The sequence below is a fragment of the Petromyzon marinus genome, chromosome 22 (assembly GCF_048934315.1).
Source record: "Petromyzon marinus isolate PM22_M1 ecotype Great Lakes invasive population chromosome 22, UKy_Petmar_22M1.pri1.0, whole genome shotgun sequence".
NCBI lineage: Eukaryota > Metazoa > Chordata > Hyperoartia > Petromyzontiformes > Petromyzontidae > Petromyzon > Petromyzon marinus.
The window spans coordinates 7990173-8008671 of NC_133688.1; the positions used below are offsets into that span (position 1 = coordinate 7990173).

Consider the following 18499-nt stretch of genomic DNA (forward strand, 5'->3'; position numbering starts at 1 on the left):
AAAGATGGCAAGCTACCATTCTTAGACGTTCTGTTTGAGAGGAGACCTGATGGCTCATTGGGGCATTCTGTCTACAGGAAACCCACCCACACAGATTCCTACTTGAAACCTGATTCCCACCACCACCCAGCCCAAAAGAATTCTCTCATCAAAACTTTATACCATAGGGCTCATTGCATTTCGGACCAACACCACCTGACCAGTGAATTAAAACATGTACACCTGGCCCTCAAAAGGAATGGTTACTCTGACCGTACCATCCGCCAAGCTGTCTCTCCTTCCATACAGAAACAACCACTTGATACTCCGGTCAAAACCATCACACTTCCATATATAGCAGGCGTTACTAAAAAGATTTCCAAAATTCTAAACAAACACAATATCCAGGTCCGGTTCAATACAGTACACAAAATTCGTGATCTGATCCCATCCGTGAAGGATGTCATTCCTGATTTACAGTACCCCGGGGTTTACAAATTGAGTTGTACCTGCGGTTATTGCTACATCGGTGAGACAAAGCGACATGTCTCTGACCGAATTCGCGAGCACAAATCAGATTTGAAACACGGCAAAACGAATTCTTCTGCCGTAGCTGATCACTGTTACAACGCTGTGGGGGATCACGATATAATTTTTTCCGATACCAAGGTTCTTTGCAAACCCACGGGCTTTTATCAGAGATTTGTTCATGAAGCAATTCAGATCTACAAACACAGACACAATTTCAACCGAGAGGATGGTTTCAAATTAAGCAACCATTGGAAAGATGTTCTAAATCGAACTAAACATTAAACTAATTTCAATGGTACAGTATATTTTTCGAGTAGTGGTACCCCAAACTTTCGCAGCTCTTATAAATTCCCATTTTCACACCATCAATGGGTAAAATCCCCCTCCCCCCTTTCCCCCCCCCCCTCGCCAAACTGCAAGTCCACCGGCACGTACACCACCTCTTTGCTCGCACACAGGTCCGATGTCTGAGCGTGGTTGTGTTTCGCTAAATTCTCCTGTTTGATGAGTACTAGGTGCCTCGGTGAATGTATATACTCTGACTTTAACATAGCTATTTCTGTGACCAGTTACTAGCTAATCACTAAACTATTTCAATGCTAAATTATATGCGAATTCCTTTGTCAAAGCCCGTGGTCTTCTTCTTCTCACACAGCTTAAATGTCGTGATCTAAGCGTGGCTTCTTCCACTCCAGCGCTGTCCTCCAGACAGGCTCGTCCCTTCACCTGATGAAGGCCGCTTGTGTTGTGGCCGAAACGTCGTGATTATTGTTGTTTTATTATTTACCTACGTGACTTTACCGAATAGAACCAAAAAGTATAGTAGTTTAGTTTATAGCATAGTTATAATGCAACACAGGACACAGCAGCGCACCATGGCCGTTTCCTCCTCTTCCTCCCCCCTCCTCCGTTCCGAACATAGATGGACTCGTCCGTCTGAACAAAGCTCGTCGCTCTCCGTGGTGTTAATCCCTCATACTAACATCATGCTAATCCCCCAGTTACATGCTAATTTACTGTTGATATGTAAACTCCTCTCCCCCCTCCTCCGTTCCGTACATAGATGGACTCGTCCGTCTGAACAAAGCTCGTCGCTCTCCGTGGTGCTAATCCCTCACACCAACATCATGCTAATCCCCCAGTTGCATGCTAATTTATATGTAAACTCCTTTGTCAAGGCGCTGTGTTCCTCCCGCACAGTTTAAAAGATGCTTCCAAGCTTGGCAGGGTTCACTCAAGCGCTGTCTTCCGGACAGTCCTGTTTCTTCACCTGAGGAAGGCTACTTGTGTTGTGGCCGAAACGTCATGAGAATTTTATTATTCTTTTTATTATTTTATCTCCATTCTACGTGACTTTACCGAAAGAACCCAAAAGATGAATCCCTGCAGTCACGAAAGCTTTAAATCGAAATTCAGGTTCCACCAGTCAGTATACACTGCTGTAGTGAAAGCAGGTACCACCACAGTCAGCATGCACTGCTGTAGTGATAGCAGGTACCACCGCAGTCAGTATGCACTACTGTAGTGAAAGTAGGTACCACCAAAGTCGGTATTGCACTGCTGTAGTCATAGCAGGTACCACCACAGTCAATATGCACTGCTTTAGCCATAGCAGGTACCGTCATATTCGGTATGCACTGCTGTAGTGAAAGCAGGTACCACCACAGTCAATATGCACTGCTATAGTAATAGCAGGAACCACCAGTCAGTATGCACTGCTGTAGTGAAAGCAGGTACCACCAAAGTCCCTATGCACTGCTGTGTGGCCCTTGACATTTTAGGCCCATTTCCAACTTCTCAGCGGGGCCACAAGTATCTTTTGGTCAGGATGGAGTACCTCACACGCTGGCCCATGGCGTGGCCCTTACATGATCAGTCGGCCTCGTCCATCACTGATGCCTTTTTGCATGGCTACGTGTTAGACAAGGGAGCCCCAGAGCAGCTTCTAACCGACCAGGGTCGAAATGCTGTGCCACCAGGTAAACGCGACGCAGTCGGACTGGGATCTGTTTATTCCGAGCATTCTCGCTGCGTGTAAGTTGGCCCTTCACGCCTCAACGGGATTTTCACCCTTTAATTTAATGTACAGAAGGGATCCCGAACACCCGATGCACATACAGCTGGGCATGAGCACATCTAAAAAGGGATCCGCCGTGCCAGATTCGATGAGAGTCACGCTTGACAGGTTGCGGGAAGCACGGGAGGCCACTGTAGGCAATTCGGCCAATCGGCAAGCAGGTAATGAACGGTTGTAGAAACACCAGGGATCCGGGCTTCCGTGGAGGAAGTGGGCTAAAGCATGGCTGCATTGCACACAGGTACCCATAGGGACGTCCCCTAAATTACATCGCCCTTGGCAGGGTCCCGTTGAGGTCGTGGAGGTCGCCGGCCAGTGTGTGCGCATCCGATTTGATCGCCGTCACTGGATTGTTCACCCATCCAGGTTGAAGAGGTATGTATTGCCCTGTCCCGATGTTTCATCCCCACTTCCGGAGCGACCGGTGCTTGATGTGTCCGACGAGCCTGGCCACCCAGGCCGGGATGTGGTGCAGCAAAAGCTGTTTCTCCGCCCACAGGACCCCTCCGATTAGCTCCCGAGGAGCTGCTGGCATCCTCGTCGGGGGAAACGACGGCCGAGGACGCACTGCTCGCGCACAAGCTGGATGCTGCTCGTGGGAGCGGACCGGTGTCGCGTACACGGTCCAGAGGCGCTCTGTTCCGCTGAGCTCCTCCTTCTCGCCCCGTATCGACAGATGTCTGTCATCACCGACGGTGTGGTCAGCATCATGGACTGAGGGATGGAGGCCTTCCGTCCAACTTGCCGTTCTGCCTTAACACCCTTGTTATTCCCCCGCAGACGGCCCTGCCTCATCACCTCCAGTGATAGTTATTGTTGCAATTGTTGTTGATGGTTTTCTAGCTGTTTGCCGTCGACCCCGCCGTGGGTTGTTTTTCAGTATAGTTAGCAGCCGGGACGGCTGGGGTTTTTTTATGGGGAGGGATGTAGAGGAGTATTTTGAGTAACCCATGAGGGGGCGAACAGAAGGTGCAAGCGGGTTGACAGTCAAGGATGAAGTAACATCACGAGTGGTGTAAGGGGTACCTTCGGAAACAAAGGTGGGTCCGAGCTGGGGGGGAGGAGCCACCCAAGGGGTTCTTAAGGGGGACCCCGTGACGAAGGCGTGGTTGTCGTGGGGAGCCAGGGTAAGGATAGGCTGCAGGGGGTCTTTCCCTTCTCGTCGCGGAGTTGGCTGCACCCCCGCTCCAGGAAGACGAGTGGGAGAGCCAAGGAAATAGCCGAGGGTAGGGTCCCGTAGTATTCAGTAAGGGTCGGCTAAAAGAGGGTCTCTCTCTCCTCGTCGCGGAGCGGTGTTGGCTGAACCCCTGCTCTGGGCAGACGAGAGAGCCCAAGGGGTAGCCGAGGGTAGGACCCAAATAGTATACAGTTTCCGGGGTAAAGGACCGAGATAGAGTGCACCTACACTGATGTGAGCGTAGGATGTCGAGTGTGACAGTGATTTAATAAACGGCAACAGCCCTTATAGTATTCCTCGTCTCCGCGTGGTTCTACTGCACAACACTTGTGTATGTATATGTTATGTTTTTAGACAAGTTTTTAAATATATTTTCCCCTGGGCAAGGCCGGGTACTTTCTGCTAGTTGTAATATAAAATGACTTTTAAACAAATTGACACAGACATCACTTTATTATCTAAGTTTAAAAAAAATCATCCATTAAGAAGACAAAATGAAAGGTAAAAACATCGAACCTTCACAAATAAAAAATATTAATCTTGACTTAAAGCTTTAGTGACTGCAGGAATTCATATTCTTTGGGTCTTTCGGTAAAGTTACGTAGATAGGTTTCTTTTGAACCTATCTACGTGACTTTACCGAAAGACCCAAAGAATAAAACATTAATGTCAAAAATGGCAAATTTATATTTCAATGTTTATATTTGAAATGTGAAGACTAGTACCGAGACATTTAACCATCAAATGTAAATATTGTACTCTTGTACGTTGTAAATTATTTTATTGAATGCAACAAAAAATATCCGGAGTTTTTTTTGCCCAGTATGTTTTTTGAGAAATGAGAAGGTACCTGCAAATGCAAGTGTACACACGTGTCTGTGTGTCAGGGTTTTGTCTAAAGAGGAATGCCAAGGCTCCGTTTTGTTGGCATTAATCGGCAACAAAATGAATCGTGGGGTATGAAATGGATTTACTTCTGAAACAAGTTCACTTGGAAGTTTGTGGGTGAAGTGCACCTATCTCTCACATCCTTTAGACCTTGTGGCCTCGGTCATTAAACTCCCATGGGTAGAAGCCACTTGCGGTGGAATTGGTAGAGGTGGTAAATCAGGGGACTTTTACGTGTTAAACCATGAATCACTGAACAAAAACTGCGTCTAACTAAAGCCATGTCAATTAGTATATGTATGAAAAAAATTACAAAAATTTAATGTTCTTGGTTTACATATCATGATATTTTGCCAACAGTAATCAGCATGAGCGATAAAATTATTCTCGACTGGTATGCAGGAAAAAAAATATTCCAGGTGACAAAACACTCAGGTACTTAGTATCTGTGAAAACCCAATACCATCAAACTACTATTCAGCACTGTAATATACGCACAAAAACCTAACTTCATACTTGACCTTTTCTGTAATTTTAAATAAAAATAACAATCTTTGTGAGAAAAAGAACAACATGTCTGTGTTTGAGTACAATTTTTTTCCCCCCCGATCGTTTCCGTGCAGAGGGTCATGAAGAGGTCACTGTCCGTGTGGCACAGCGAGTTCTGTGAGGAAGCGCAGCACCTCGTGCATTCTCCCGACCGTCAGCATCTGCGAGCAGCAACCAATCGTACCATGACGCAGCAAAACAGTTCTCAATACCAAACGTTCAATGCAACGAGACATAGCCACATGTAAAACGGTGACACTGATCGCACAGGATAAAAAAGTGCAGCCCTACAATTGCCCATGCCTCGACTGGCAGAAGGAACTCCCATTCAAGCCAACTCCTCGATGTATCACGTTGACCGGACGCGTTGGAAGATGTATGCATACCCATACTTCACCGCACTGCACACAACTTGCCAATCAACTGTGCAGAAACATTTATATAGCTGGGTGGACAGATCCAATGGGAGGATTTCAGAAACTTGTCCCCCCATTGTTGCAGCTGCTACACCGGGAGATGGAATCAAACCCGCTACCTCTAGATTTCAACCTAACCATTACACCACGGAAGCTCAAAATTACAATCTGAATTACGTGATGAATCGAGGGCCACATCTCCCCTGCATTACGAGTTTTCAGCATACTGAGAGCGACTAATGGTGGCATCAATACAGTAATTGAACAGCACGTGTTGCGTCACCTTTAGTGTCTTCATCGAAAATATTTTTTTTCATCTATTTCACCCTATGCACCAGATACACGTACTGGAGACCCTTGAATATCGGGGGTTTATTGTTCGTGGTTTCAACCTATTGCAGGCAACCTCACTGGATACCAATTTAGCTATTGCGGGGATTAGTTTTGGCCTTTTCACGTGTATACTTTACACAGAAATACTGTATCATTGGCTAGGGAGTCGGTGGCACCTCAACCTTTGCCATGCAAGCAAAGACCCCCCCGAAAGCGAAGACCTTCGAAGGCCAGCACACACACGTGTGTCGTGCCGGCACCACGCCCGGCCGCCTTTGTCTCTCGAGTGGCGATATTTACAAATTGCACCAGGTACTCGTTTAAGACTGAGTCGACCTGGGGGAGGCCCAGGACCAGTTCAGATAATCGTCACTGGTGTTGCCCATGAGTGGTAATTAAATTCAGATCGCTAGGTTTATGGCGCGGCACACTAACCGGGACACCACCGCTCCCTCCAAGCATCTCACGGACAAAGATCCCCCATACAGCCTGAACAGACTGTTGGGGAAAATGCTATTAGCGATCACCTATGCAGGCCGGCACGGCACACGAGAGGGTGGGTGGCCATCACCACGTCCGACGACCTTTGTCTCCCCAGTGGCGATGTTTATACATCAAACTAGGTACTCATTTGAGGCCGAGTCGGCCTAGGGGAGGCCCAGGACCAGTTCAGATAATTGTCACTGGTGTTGGGTGCGAGCGGGAATCGGATTCGGGTGGCTGAGTTCGTAGCGCAGCGCACTAACTGCTGCCGACCAACACACACCACCCACTTTGGATCATCATCAGTAAGTACAATATTGATATTGTCTAGGAAAGTTTTTTGTATGGGTTTTTTACATGTTTATTTAATCTTCTTTGGTTCTTCAGTAAAGTCATGTAGAATGAGAATAAAATAATAAATTAATAAAATAAAATAACACAATAAAATTCTCACGACGTTTCGGCCACAACACAAGTGGCCTTCTTCAGATGAAAGAAACAGACCTGTCGAGACGACAAAGCTTCATTGAACAGACCTGTCGGGACGACAAAGCTTCATTGAACAGACCTGTCGGGACGACAGAGCTTCATTGAAGCTCTGACGTCCAGACAGGTCTGTTCCTTTCACCTGAAGAAGGCCACTTGTGTTGTGGCCGAAACGTCGTGAGAATTTAATTGTTATTTTAATTTATTAATTTATTATTTTATTCTCATTCTACGTGACTTTACCGAAAGAACCAAAGAAGATGAATCCTTGCAGTCACGAAAGCTTTAAATCGAAATGTTTATTTCAATTATTTAGTTTTTACTATATTTGGCATAAAGCACAGTACTTATTTCAATTATGACGTGTCTATTGCTGGTTACCATGTACCTGACCCCATTATTTGGGTAAGGCTTAAGTATTTAATATTGCGGTTTTGGTTTCCACGGCACTTTCCAAGAATGTAACCCCCATGGTACTAAAGGGTCTCCTTTATACATTTACATTTGAAGGCTCACATGAATAAGCCAACTGAAGAAATATGTTGATTACACGTGACATTCAAGAAATCTTAGAGAAATGAAAACTACGGAAAATAAATATTTATCTCACAAGGGCAAAGGTATCATTCACTTTTTTACGTAATATAATTTAAAATGTGTAAACTTAAAACAATGTTTATACAAGCTGAATAACTGGTGTAGATCTTTTGTGTTTATTTTACTGGCATATCAACTATAATTAAAGGCAAACAGTTGTTAATGAGTAATGATCGCTTTACCTTGATTTTCCCCTTTCTAGCAGCACAGGCTGCAGAGGTGCCGATGTAAGCCAGTGACATGGCAGACAAAATAATGTGGAAGTGGTTGTAGAAGTGACTTTCGATCCCATTCATGAAGTTCGACACCTCCTGGAGCACGGCAGGAAACATCACCCATTCAATACAAGTTGCTTTATTGTATGTAAAGAGTGTGACTATGAAACCTACACTTCCATATGCATACTAATCAATGCAGTTCTTTATTTTTAGTACAACTGCTAAATGCAGGCCTAAAGGCCCAAAACGTCACAAGGCCAGCAACAACACACCTATCAAGGTTGTAAGAGACGAGAGTTCATACATTTGTAGTGTCTTGAAAAATCTCTCAGACTGACACGTTGTAACAGGTCACCGGCTTACACTTTATTAGCCTATTCTTGCACCAGTTGTAGGCACTCCTATCACTGTTGCTAGGGCCACTTCTGTTAACCAATTCCCACTCTTATCTACGCTACACCTCGCTAACCTGCACACAGCAGCTCTTGCTCTCGGCAGCTCCGCACTCAAGGCTCCACACACAGCAGCGTTCACACAGAGGCTTCCACACAGCAGCGCAGCGCTCCCACAGCCTCCGTTCCCTCAGACCCACTCACTCATCCGACCCGGGCGGGGGGATCAACCATCACCCGCCTGGCGACTCGTGAGGGTTGAGGTCCGTTCCCGGCAGCGGCGCAACACGAACTCCCGCTCCGTTCTTACACATGTCGTTATATCCCCCTCCCAATTGTCCAGCTCCTCCCTAGTGTCTCTTTAGGGCCAGACAGGCTGGCGCCTGTCAGGCCATCAATCACCCCTTATCGCACGTCCCCCTGGCAACACCTCCGGTGTCAGCGTGCAACCCCGTGTGCGCCACATATTTCACCACACTACACATTACTTGAAATGAGCAAGGTTATTAAAACTTGGAGAAAAGAGACGATGGAAGGGAATTCCCAAGAGAGGCAGTGCGAGGGGGGAAGCAGAGAAAGAAGTGAAGAGATCTGTAGTGTGGCGAGTGGGTGAGTGAGCATATTGTGACCTGCTGTGTGGTGGTTGGACAGTTCAGTAGATTGAGTCCTCAACGTGGGTGGAAGAATCGACAAGTGAAGTTTGTTGGAACAGTAACCATGGTACAGGTTTTCCCCGCTTTATGCGGATATGGTTTGTACGATTTCGTGTATATGCGGCTAACCTATTTCTTCCCAAAATTTGCTATATGTGGTTTAAATTAATTAATAAAAAATATATTTCACTACAAAAACAAGCTTCGGTGTATCGGGTACAGCACTGGGTTTGATTGAGTCATATCTACATGGGTAAATTATATTACAGGTCGTCAAGCTGGGTGACGAACAGTCACCGCCTATGCCGTGCCTAGTTGGCGCACCACAGGGGTCTGTCCTTGAGCCCTTCCTTTTTTCAACATACATCTTTCCGATCGCACGACATCAAGTTCCATCAATATGCTGACAATACACAATTGTACCCCGCAGTCAAGCCAAAGTTAGATATAGAGAGCCTCGGTAACCTCAACGATTGCACACAAGCGGTGCACGTGAGGTTTGCACAAAACGAAATGCTCCTTAATCCAGGAAAATCGGAGGTTCTGCTGGTTGGTACTAAGGTTCAGGCGAAAATATTTGTGGATTGGGTGTGGCGGTCGCAGACTCCAGGATTCAGTTTTCTGCTCATCTAAAGGACCTCGGCAAAAAACCTGACCAAAATGTAATTTAATCGCCACGCGCAAAATCTAGTCAGGTCCTGTAATTTTTATATGAGGGCTCTACATGACACATTTGACCACTATTGAGTCATGACGTAGCCAACACGGTGGCATGTAGGATTATATCGACAAGGCTCGATTATTGCAACTCACTACTCTACGAGACGTCTGGGAAAAACATCATCAAGCTGCAGCGTGTACAAAACTCTATGTGTCGTTATGGGTACTGCAAGATCCGACTGTGTCCATCCAGTGCTTGCCAAGCTGTATTGGCTTTTGGTTGCCAAACGATACATTATAAGGTTGCATTCATTACACACAAAGTGCTTGCCACAAATGAATGACAATACCTTGCTGATCTCAAGGAGCATAAACCATCATCACGCTAACTCCGGTCATCCTCGCAGCTGATTTTGATTCGCCATCGAACAAAGACAGTCACTGCATCGTGCGCTTTCAGATGGGCTTGTGCGGTCGCCTGGAACGCTCTTCCTTTCGATATTAGAAAGCCACTGGAGCTATGAACGTTAAAATCTAGATTGAAAACGAATTTCTTTAGAACAGTTTTTTGTGTTTAGTTTGTTGTCCTTCCCCCGCACCTCCCATTCGCACAGTTGGCTACATAAGGTGCAAAAGAAGGTCAACATATATACACATGCAATTCCTTTCCTCGTTTCATTTGGGAATCACACTTTTTAAGTCGTGTCTTAGAACTCACCTGTTTTTACAGGCTGTCTCCATAACTTAAGCATTATGTAAAGCCTTGTAATTATTATTTATTTTAAATTACTACACGATTGGACTGGGACAACATTGTGTGTACTGTATGCGCTACTCGGTAGGCAGCTGTCTCATGCGGTTTCGCTTTGTACGCCCATTTTCTGGAATGCATCTTCCGCATAAAGTGAGGAAAATCTTGACTGAAGCTTTCATGACTGCAGGAATTCATATTCTTTAGGTCTTTCGGTAAAGTCACGTAAATAGGTTAAATGAAAGAACCAAAGATTAGGTTAAAAGAAAATAACAAAACACTACGACGTTTTGATTGCAACACAAGCGGTCATCCTGATGATGACCGGTTGTGTTGCGACCGCTTGTGTTTCCATGGAAACGTCGTAGTTTTTTGTTACTTTGTTATTTTCTTTGAACCTATCTATGTGACTATACCGAAAGACCCAAAGAATATGAGGAAAATCTGTGATAGTGACAGAAGAATAAGGAGGTCACCGACCAGCGGTGACCGTGTGAGTGGAATGAATCAGTGAGTGCTGGATCATCAATCTGGGATGCACCAAATCTAAAGACAGATCTGGATACCCAATTTGCATGTATGTGGTGTGTGTGCAACTATGAGCCCCTTGCAAACATCACGGTAAGAGGAAGGAGAGGGGCAGAAGTTGTGAAACTGAATAAAACTTGGTATTTGAATGACTGCAAATAAAAAATATAACTGATACAGGTGAAAAAAAATAGCAAATCACCAAAAATATTATAAATGAAAGTGTATAAACACTCCAAAACGCAGCGATGCACAGGTAACATTGCGCTGTGTACCTGCATCGTGACCTCGTTCCCTCCCATGTGGATGCACTCCCAGAGCTGTAACGCGTCTGTCGGGTGGATGGACATCGAGATGGTGAGGCCTTCCTTTACCTCTGTCGGCGCGGTCCACTTCAGCTCAGTGCAGTTTGTCGCCTTGCCCTAAAAGCATCAGCACAAAATGTTATTCACCTACATTTCTGCGCGGAGACCACTAAGCTTTGCGCACATGCCCTTGCTCGCACCTGAATGCTGACGAGCAGCAGCGGCCATGAACACAAAAGCTCGCGCGCGAGCATGGCTACGCAGCCATATTTCGGTGGAAAGAGCTCACTTGGCAAAGAGGTCACATCGATATAACTGCTCGACCCAAGCGATAAGTGTTCTAATACTCGCATTGTCTTAGTACTGTTCGCCTTTTGGCATTCACTGGTCTAACACTGGTGAGACAAGGCCATAAATAAGGCTGTCTCTGGTGTCGGCCAATCAGTTGCAAAGACAATGCAAGTATATTATCAGAGCATATCATGGGACCTTTTTTGCCAGGATCAATTTATGCCAGAAAGGGTAAAACCTATTATTATTATTTTTCATTATCAGAGCGTGTTTGCATGTTTTTCCCACAAATGTGTGTGGTTAATGCAGACTTGATGCCTTGCAAAAGGTATCCATTTGGTATATGAATATCTTAACACCTCCTGTTTTACTGCCAGAAAGGGGAAAACCTTTCCTTATTTTTTATCATCCGAATGTGAAAATGGCTGTGGCACTAATGCCAAAGGCTGCATTGCCATTGCCAAAATAAAACTGCAAAAACAGAATCATGCCAGAGTTACTCAACATATAAAGAAATGTTTATTCAATTTTCTCGTGAAAATGACCAAAATCATGAAGTTTAAAGAACTGGAAATTAAGCAAAAGTTACAAACCTCACAATGAAGTCAACTGCCATGACAACTAAATGCAAAACCAGCCTGGTAAAACTGAAATCATATAAGGGTGACATAAAAATGTGAGGCACAAATAAATATTGGGCCAATTTTCAGAATCCCACCTCGTTCATGATCCACAATGTCACCATCCATGCAAGGTCTTGAGAAGTTAGGGTCAGGGTTCCAACCCGACAATCAAAGGTTTTCTGCAACCAGCCAGCCACCTGCATACCTACACCTTTGGGGCCATACCACAGCATCAGTGGGAGGCAGGTAAACTCGGCAGGTATTGATGCCAGCAGAGAGACATCTGCGTCTGTGCAGCACAGCACCCCTTCCCACACGATCTTCTGTTTGGTCTTGCTTTCTTTCTTAAACACCTAAAACACGCAGAAGAGAGAAGGCAAGCAATGAAAAAAACCCTTGACTATCACTGCATCATGACATTCAAATGAACTGTTGACATCATGACACTGTGAAATGTTGCAGTGTAGATGAAGATGACGGGTTTCCTACCAAAGTGATCAGTTTGTGATCTCACCTGTATGCAAACAGCTTCAGATTCTTTGCCGGTAACGGCAAGGCCTGGGAAAATAGAGAGGAGGGCATGCCCAGTATGGTGCTCGCCCATTTCCACTGGCACGCCTTTTCGCTGCTCTGCTTGGAGGTGTGCAGACAGCATTTGTGAATACATCTTCAGGCACGTGGGGCTGTACCCAAATAGCGGAGACACACGACTCACATGCAGCCATTTCTTGAGCAACGACTGCAGCCTTGGCAGATCATCGGGATGCTGGATAAGTGTTGCGAAGAAAAAAACATATATTTGCAATCAAAAGTAATTTGCTTGCATAATTTCGAATAAAACTAGATATTCACCTCCATCGCAGCAAAGGCAAAAACCTGCATTGTGACTGACCGAGTGTGATGCTGGGATTAACTAGAAGTCCATGGTAGTCAGTAGTGGCTTATCGTCAAACAGTCCAACTTCCCCTTGCCAGACAAGGAATGGTAAGCCAGAATTCAGGGCATGCCAGAAAGGGTCCAAATAATGAAAACTTTAGGTGAAAAAACTACGTGAGCAGGCAAAACATACACATATATGATTTAAACCCAGGAAAACTGTAGTTTTATACTTAAATCTTGACTTCAAGCTTTCGTGACTGCAGGAATTCATACTCTTTGGGTCTTTCGGTAAAGTCAAGTAGATAGAAAGTAATAAAACCCCGCCCACTTACCTTTGGGCTGCACTCATCTCAGGCCTCGACGTGGCGGTAGCTACAGTGAGGGAAAAAAGTATTTGATCCCCTGCTGATTTTGTACGTTTGCCCAATGACAAAGAAATGAGCAGTCTATAATTTTAATGGTAGGTTTATTTGAATAGTGAGAGACAGAATAACAACACAAAAATTCAGAAAAACGCATGTCAAAAATGTTATAAATTGATTTGCATTTTAATGAGGGAAATAAGTATTTTACCCCTCTGCAAAACATGACTTAGTACTTGGTGGCAAAACCCTTGTTGGCAATCAGAGAGGTCAGACGTTTCTTGTAGTTGGCCACCAGGTATGCACACATCTCAGGAGGTATTTTGTCCCACTCCTCTTTGCAGATCTTCTCCAAGTCATTAAGGTATCGAGGCTGACGTTTGGCAACTCGAACCATCAGCTCCCTCCACATATTTTCTATGGGATTAAGGTCTGGAGACTGGCTAGGCCACTCCAGGACCTTAATGTGCTTCTTCTTGGGCCACTCCTTTGTTGCCTTGGCCGTATGTTTTGGGTCATTGTCATGCTGGAATACCCATCCACGACCCATTTTCAATGCCCTGGCTGAGGGAAAGAGGTTCTCACCCAAGATTTGACGATACATGACCCCGTCCATCATCCCTTTGATGCGGTGAAGTTGTCCTGTCCCTTTAGCAGAAAAACACCCCCAAAGCATAATGTTTCCACCTCCATGTTTGATGGTGGGGATGGTGTTCTTGGGGTCATAGACAGCATTCCTCCTCCTCCAAACAAGGTGAGTTGAGTTGATGCCAAAGAGCTCCATTTTGGTCTCATCTGACCACAACACTTTCACCCAGTTGTCCTCTGAATCATTCAGATGTTCATTGGCAAACTTCAGATGCGCATGTATATGTGCTTTCTTGAGCAGCGGGACCTTGCGGGCGCTGCAGGATTTCAGTCCTTCATGGCGTAGTGTGTTACCAATTGTTTTCTTGGTGACTATGGTCCCAGCTGCCTTGAGATCATTGACAAGATCCTCCCGTGTAGTTCTGGGCTGATTCCTCACCGTTCTCATGATCATTGCAACTCCACGAGGTGAGATCTTGCATGGAGCCCCAGGCCGAGGGAGATTGACAGTTCTTTTGTTTCTTCTATTTGCGAATAATCGCACCAACTGTTGTCACCTTCTCACCAAGCTGCTTGGAAATGGTATTGTAGCCTATTCCAGCCTTGTGTAGGTCTACAATCTTGTCCCTGACATCCTTGGAGAGCTCTTTGGTCTTGGCCATGGTGGAGAGTTTGGAATCTGATTGATTGCTTCTGTGGACAGGTGCCTTTTATACAGGTAACAGGCTGAGATTAGGAGCACTCCCTTTAAGAGTGTTCTCGTAATCTCAGCTCGTTACCTGTATAGACACCTGGGAGCCAGAAATCTTTCTGATTGAGAGGAGGTGAAATACTTATTTCCCTCATTAAAATGCAAATCAATTTATAACATTTTTGACTTGCATTTTTCTGGATTTTTTTTAATTGTTATTCTGTCTCTCACTGTTCAAATAAACCTACCATAAAAATTATAGACTGATCATTTCTTTGTCAGTGGGCAAACGGACAAATTCAGCAGGGGATCAAATACTTTTTTCCCTCACTGTACATTGACACGCTGCTAATCTCTCACAATACAATGGCCAGCCCAACAGCTTTGGGGTGCCCTCGATCTTCCTTCTCTAACCCCGCTCACTTACCCTTGGGCTGCACCCATCTCAGGCCTATACAACACCCTGCTGCTTCAGCAGCTCCCTTGCTATATTTTTAAATCTGAGGACGATTGCTTGTGTTGCGATCAAAACGTCGTGATTTTTTATACTTAACTTACCAATCTGGGCTTGTTGGTAGAGTGCAACAATCGGCTGGCTGGAGTTTGGCCAAACGGTGTAGGTTTTTTTATGTTGACCCAATTCTCTTGCTTATCTTCACTCGTTGCAAAATTCACATTTGGTTGTCTGTTTTCCATTGCACCACCACGGACGGCCTGAATTGTTATGAATGACAACAATACATTCTCATTACATGCAGTGCTCAACTTACGAACACCCGACTTACAAACATGCTTTTTTTGAGATATGTTTTGTTTAGCATCGACTTGCGAACTCGCACTTGCGAACTCGCACTTGCGAACTAAACCGCGGAACTATTTTGTTCAGCAGAGAGATCCTCCGCGAGATGTCACTGAATCCCGCTCCACTGGGAGTGTGTGTGTGCACGTGTGTGTGCGTGCACGTATGTGTGCGTGCACGTGTGTGTGAAAGTGGGAGCGGTAGTGAAGCGGTGAGTGCGCTGTGCTATGAACCTGGCGGCCCAGGTTCGGTCAACACCAGTGACGATTCTCTGAACTGTAGTGGTGTTTGTGGCGAGTAGTGATGTTGGTGGCGAGTAGTGGTAAGTCGTGGTGGTGGTGGTGTTGGTGGTGAGTGGTGGTGTTTGTGGTGAGTAGTGGTGTTGGTGGTGAGTAGTGGTGTGTCGTGGTGGTGTTGATGGTGAGTGGTGGTGAGTAGTGGTGGTGAGTAGTGGTGGTGAGTCGTGGTGGTGAGTCGTGATGAGTAGTGGTGTTGGTGGTGAGTAGTGGTGAGTAGTAGTGGTGAGTAGTGGTGTTGGTGGTGAGTAGTGGTGAGTCTTCTTAGCTCTTTCGGTAAAGTCACGTTGAAGGGAAACAATAAAATAATAAAATATATATAAAACAATAAATATTCTCACGACGTTTCGACCATAACACAAACGGTCGTCATCAGGTGTGAAAAGCAACGGCAAGAAACATTTGAAAGTGTCGGTTTGCATTAAGAGGCAACTTAGTTTGTAGACACCAGGGTACTGTATGTCCGGAATCACATCTTTTACAGACGGAACCAGATCACGGATTTTATGTAATGTGTTGACATACAGTACCCTGGTGTCTACAAACTAAGTTGCCTCTGTGGTAGTAGTTACATTGGAGAAACCAAACGCCATGTCTCGGACCGCATTCGTGAACACAAAGCAGACCTTAAACACGGTAGGACCAACACCTCGGCCGTGGCAGATCATTGTTATAATTCAGTAGGCTCACATGACATTGATTTTCCAAGACAGAGGTTCTTTATAAGCCATCTGGCTACCATGAGAGATTCGTTCATGAGGCTATCCACATATACAAGCACAGAGAAAATTTCAACCAAGAAGATGGATTCTGGCTTAGCAATCATTGGAAGGATTTGATAAACCATTTCAGGTCTTAATTGATTGTTCACGCTTACGGTGGCTTTCAGACAGGATACATTAATTTTTTTCGTCTCCCCCCTCCTCTTTTCAGAACATAGATGGACTCGTCCGTCTAAATAAACTGTCAAATCGCTGCGCGTGGCGCTGACGTTTTTTATATATAAATACACCGTTTGAAAATAAATAAATTAATGCAAACCGACACACCTGATGACGACCGTTTGTGTTATGGTCGAAACGTCGTGAGTATTTGTATTGTTTTATATATGTTTTATTATTTTATTGTTTCCCTTCAACGTGACTTTACCGAAAGAGCTAAGAATATGAATTACTGCAGTCACGAAAGTAGTAGTGGTGAGCAGTGGTGTTGGTGGTGAGTAGTGGTGAGTAGTGGTGGTGTTGAGTAGTGGCGAGTAGTAGTGGTGAATAGTAGTGGTGTTGGTGGTGAGTAGTGGTGTTGGTGGTGAGTAGTAGTGGTGAGTAGTGGTGGTGTTGGTGGTGAGTAGTGGTGAGTAGTGGTGGTGTTGAGTAGTGGCGAGTAGTAGTGGTGAATAGTAGTGGTGTTGGTGGTGAGTAGTGGTGTTGGTGGTGAGTGGTGGTGGTGAGTAGTAGTGGTGAGTAGTGGTGGTGTTGGTGGTGAGTAGTGGTGGCGTTGAGTAGTGGTGAATAGTAGTGGTGCTGGTGGTGAGTAGTGGTGTTGGTGGTGAGTGGTGGTGAGTAGTAGTGGTGAGTAGTGGTGGTGTTGGTGGTGAGTAGTGGTGTTGGTGGTGAGTAGTGGTGGTGTTGAGTAGTGGTGTTGGTGGTGAGTAGTGGTGGTGAGTGTTGGTGGTGGTGAGTAGTGGTGGTGAGTAGTGGTGAGTGTTGGTGGTGGTGAGTGTTGGTGGTGGTGAGTGTTGGTGGTGGTGAGTGGTGTTGGTGGTGAGTAGTGGTGGTGAGTAGTAGTGGTGAGTCGTGTTGGTGGTGAGTGTTGGTGGTGGTGAGTGTTGGTGGTGGTGAGTAGTGGTGGTGAGTAGTAGTGATGAGTCGTGGTGAGTAGTAGTGATGAGTCGTGGTGAGTGTTGGTGGTGGTGAGTGTTGGTGGTGAGTAGTGGTGGTGAGTAGTGGTGGTGAGTAGTGGTGAGTGTTGGTTGTGGTGAGTGGTGTTGGTGGTGAGTAGTGGTGGTGAGTAGTAGTGGTGAGTAGTGGTGGTGGTGAGTGTTGGTGGTGGTGAGTGTTGGTGGTGGTGAGTAGTGGTAGTGTTGGTGGTGAGTGTTGGTGGTGGTGAGTAGTGGTGGTGAGTAGTAGTGGTGAGTCGTGGTAGTGTTGGTGGTGAGTCGTGGTGAGTCGTGGTGGTGTTGGTGGTGAGTGGTGGTGGTGAGTGGTGGTGGTGAGTGGTGGTGGTGAGTGTTGGTGGTGGTGAGTAGTGGTGGTGAGTAGTAGTGGTGAGTCGTGGTGGTGTTGGTGGTGAGTGTTGGTGTTGAGTAGTGGTGTTGGTGGTGAGTGTTGGTGAGTAGTAGTGGTGAGTCGTGGTGAGTGGTGGTGGTGAGTGTTGGTGTTGAGTAGTGGTGTTGGTGGTGAGTGTTGGTGAGTAGTGGTGGTGAGTAGTGGTGAGTGTTGGTGGTGGTGAGTGTTGGTGGTGGTGAGTGTTGGTGAGTAGTGGTGGTGAGTAGTGGTGAGTGTTGGTGGTGGTGAGTGTTGGTGGTGGTGAGTGTTGGTGGTGGTTAGTAGTGGTGGTGAGTCGTGGTGAGTGTTGGTGGTGGTGAGTGTTGGTGGTGGTGAGTGTTGGTGGTGAGTGTTGGTGAGTAGTGGTGGTGAGTAGTGGTGGTGAGTAGTAGTGGTGAGCGGTGGTGGTGAGTGTTGGTGGTGGTGAGTAGTAGTAGTGAGTCGTGGTGGTGGTGAGTAGTGTTGGTGAGTAGTAGTGGTGAGTGTTGGTGGTGGTGAGTGTTGGTGGTGGTTAGTAGTGGTGAGTATCAGAGAGCTACTCACGGAGTCTTCCGCCGCCTCCACTCAAACCGTCGCGCGCGCATTCGTTACGTCACGTCCGGGCGGAGTCTCGAGGCGGAAGTAGCGCGAGGAGACTCCTCCCGGACGTAACGTCACGAGCCGCTCGCGCTGCCCCGCCGGCG

General features: G+C 46.0%; 1 protein-coding gene across 1 annotated transcript; it reads right to left on the reverse strand.

The window, feature by feature from the left end:
• Window positions 1-4198: 4198 nt before the first annotated feature.
• Window positions 4199-18459, reverse strand: CENPL (centromere protein L). Its single transcript, XM_032959131.2, has 7 exons — window positions 18360-18459; window positions 15016-15171; window positions 12452-12703; window positions 12033-12290; window positions 10994-11140; window positions 7699-7827; window positions 4199-5362 (listed from the first exon to the last, which is right to left on the reverse strand). The coding sequence occupies exons 2-7, from the start codon at window positions 15151-15153 to the stop codon at window positions 5291-5293; spliced, it is 996 nt and encodes a 331-aa protein (XP_032815022.1). The 5' UTR covers window positions 15154-15171; window positions 18360-18459; the 3' UTR covers window positions 4199-5290.
• Between the last annotated feature and the right edge of the window lie 40 nt (window positions 18460-18499).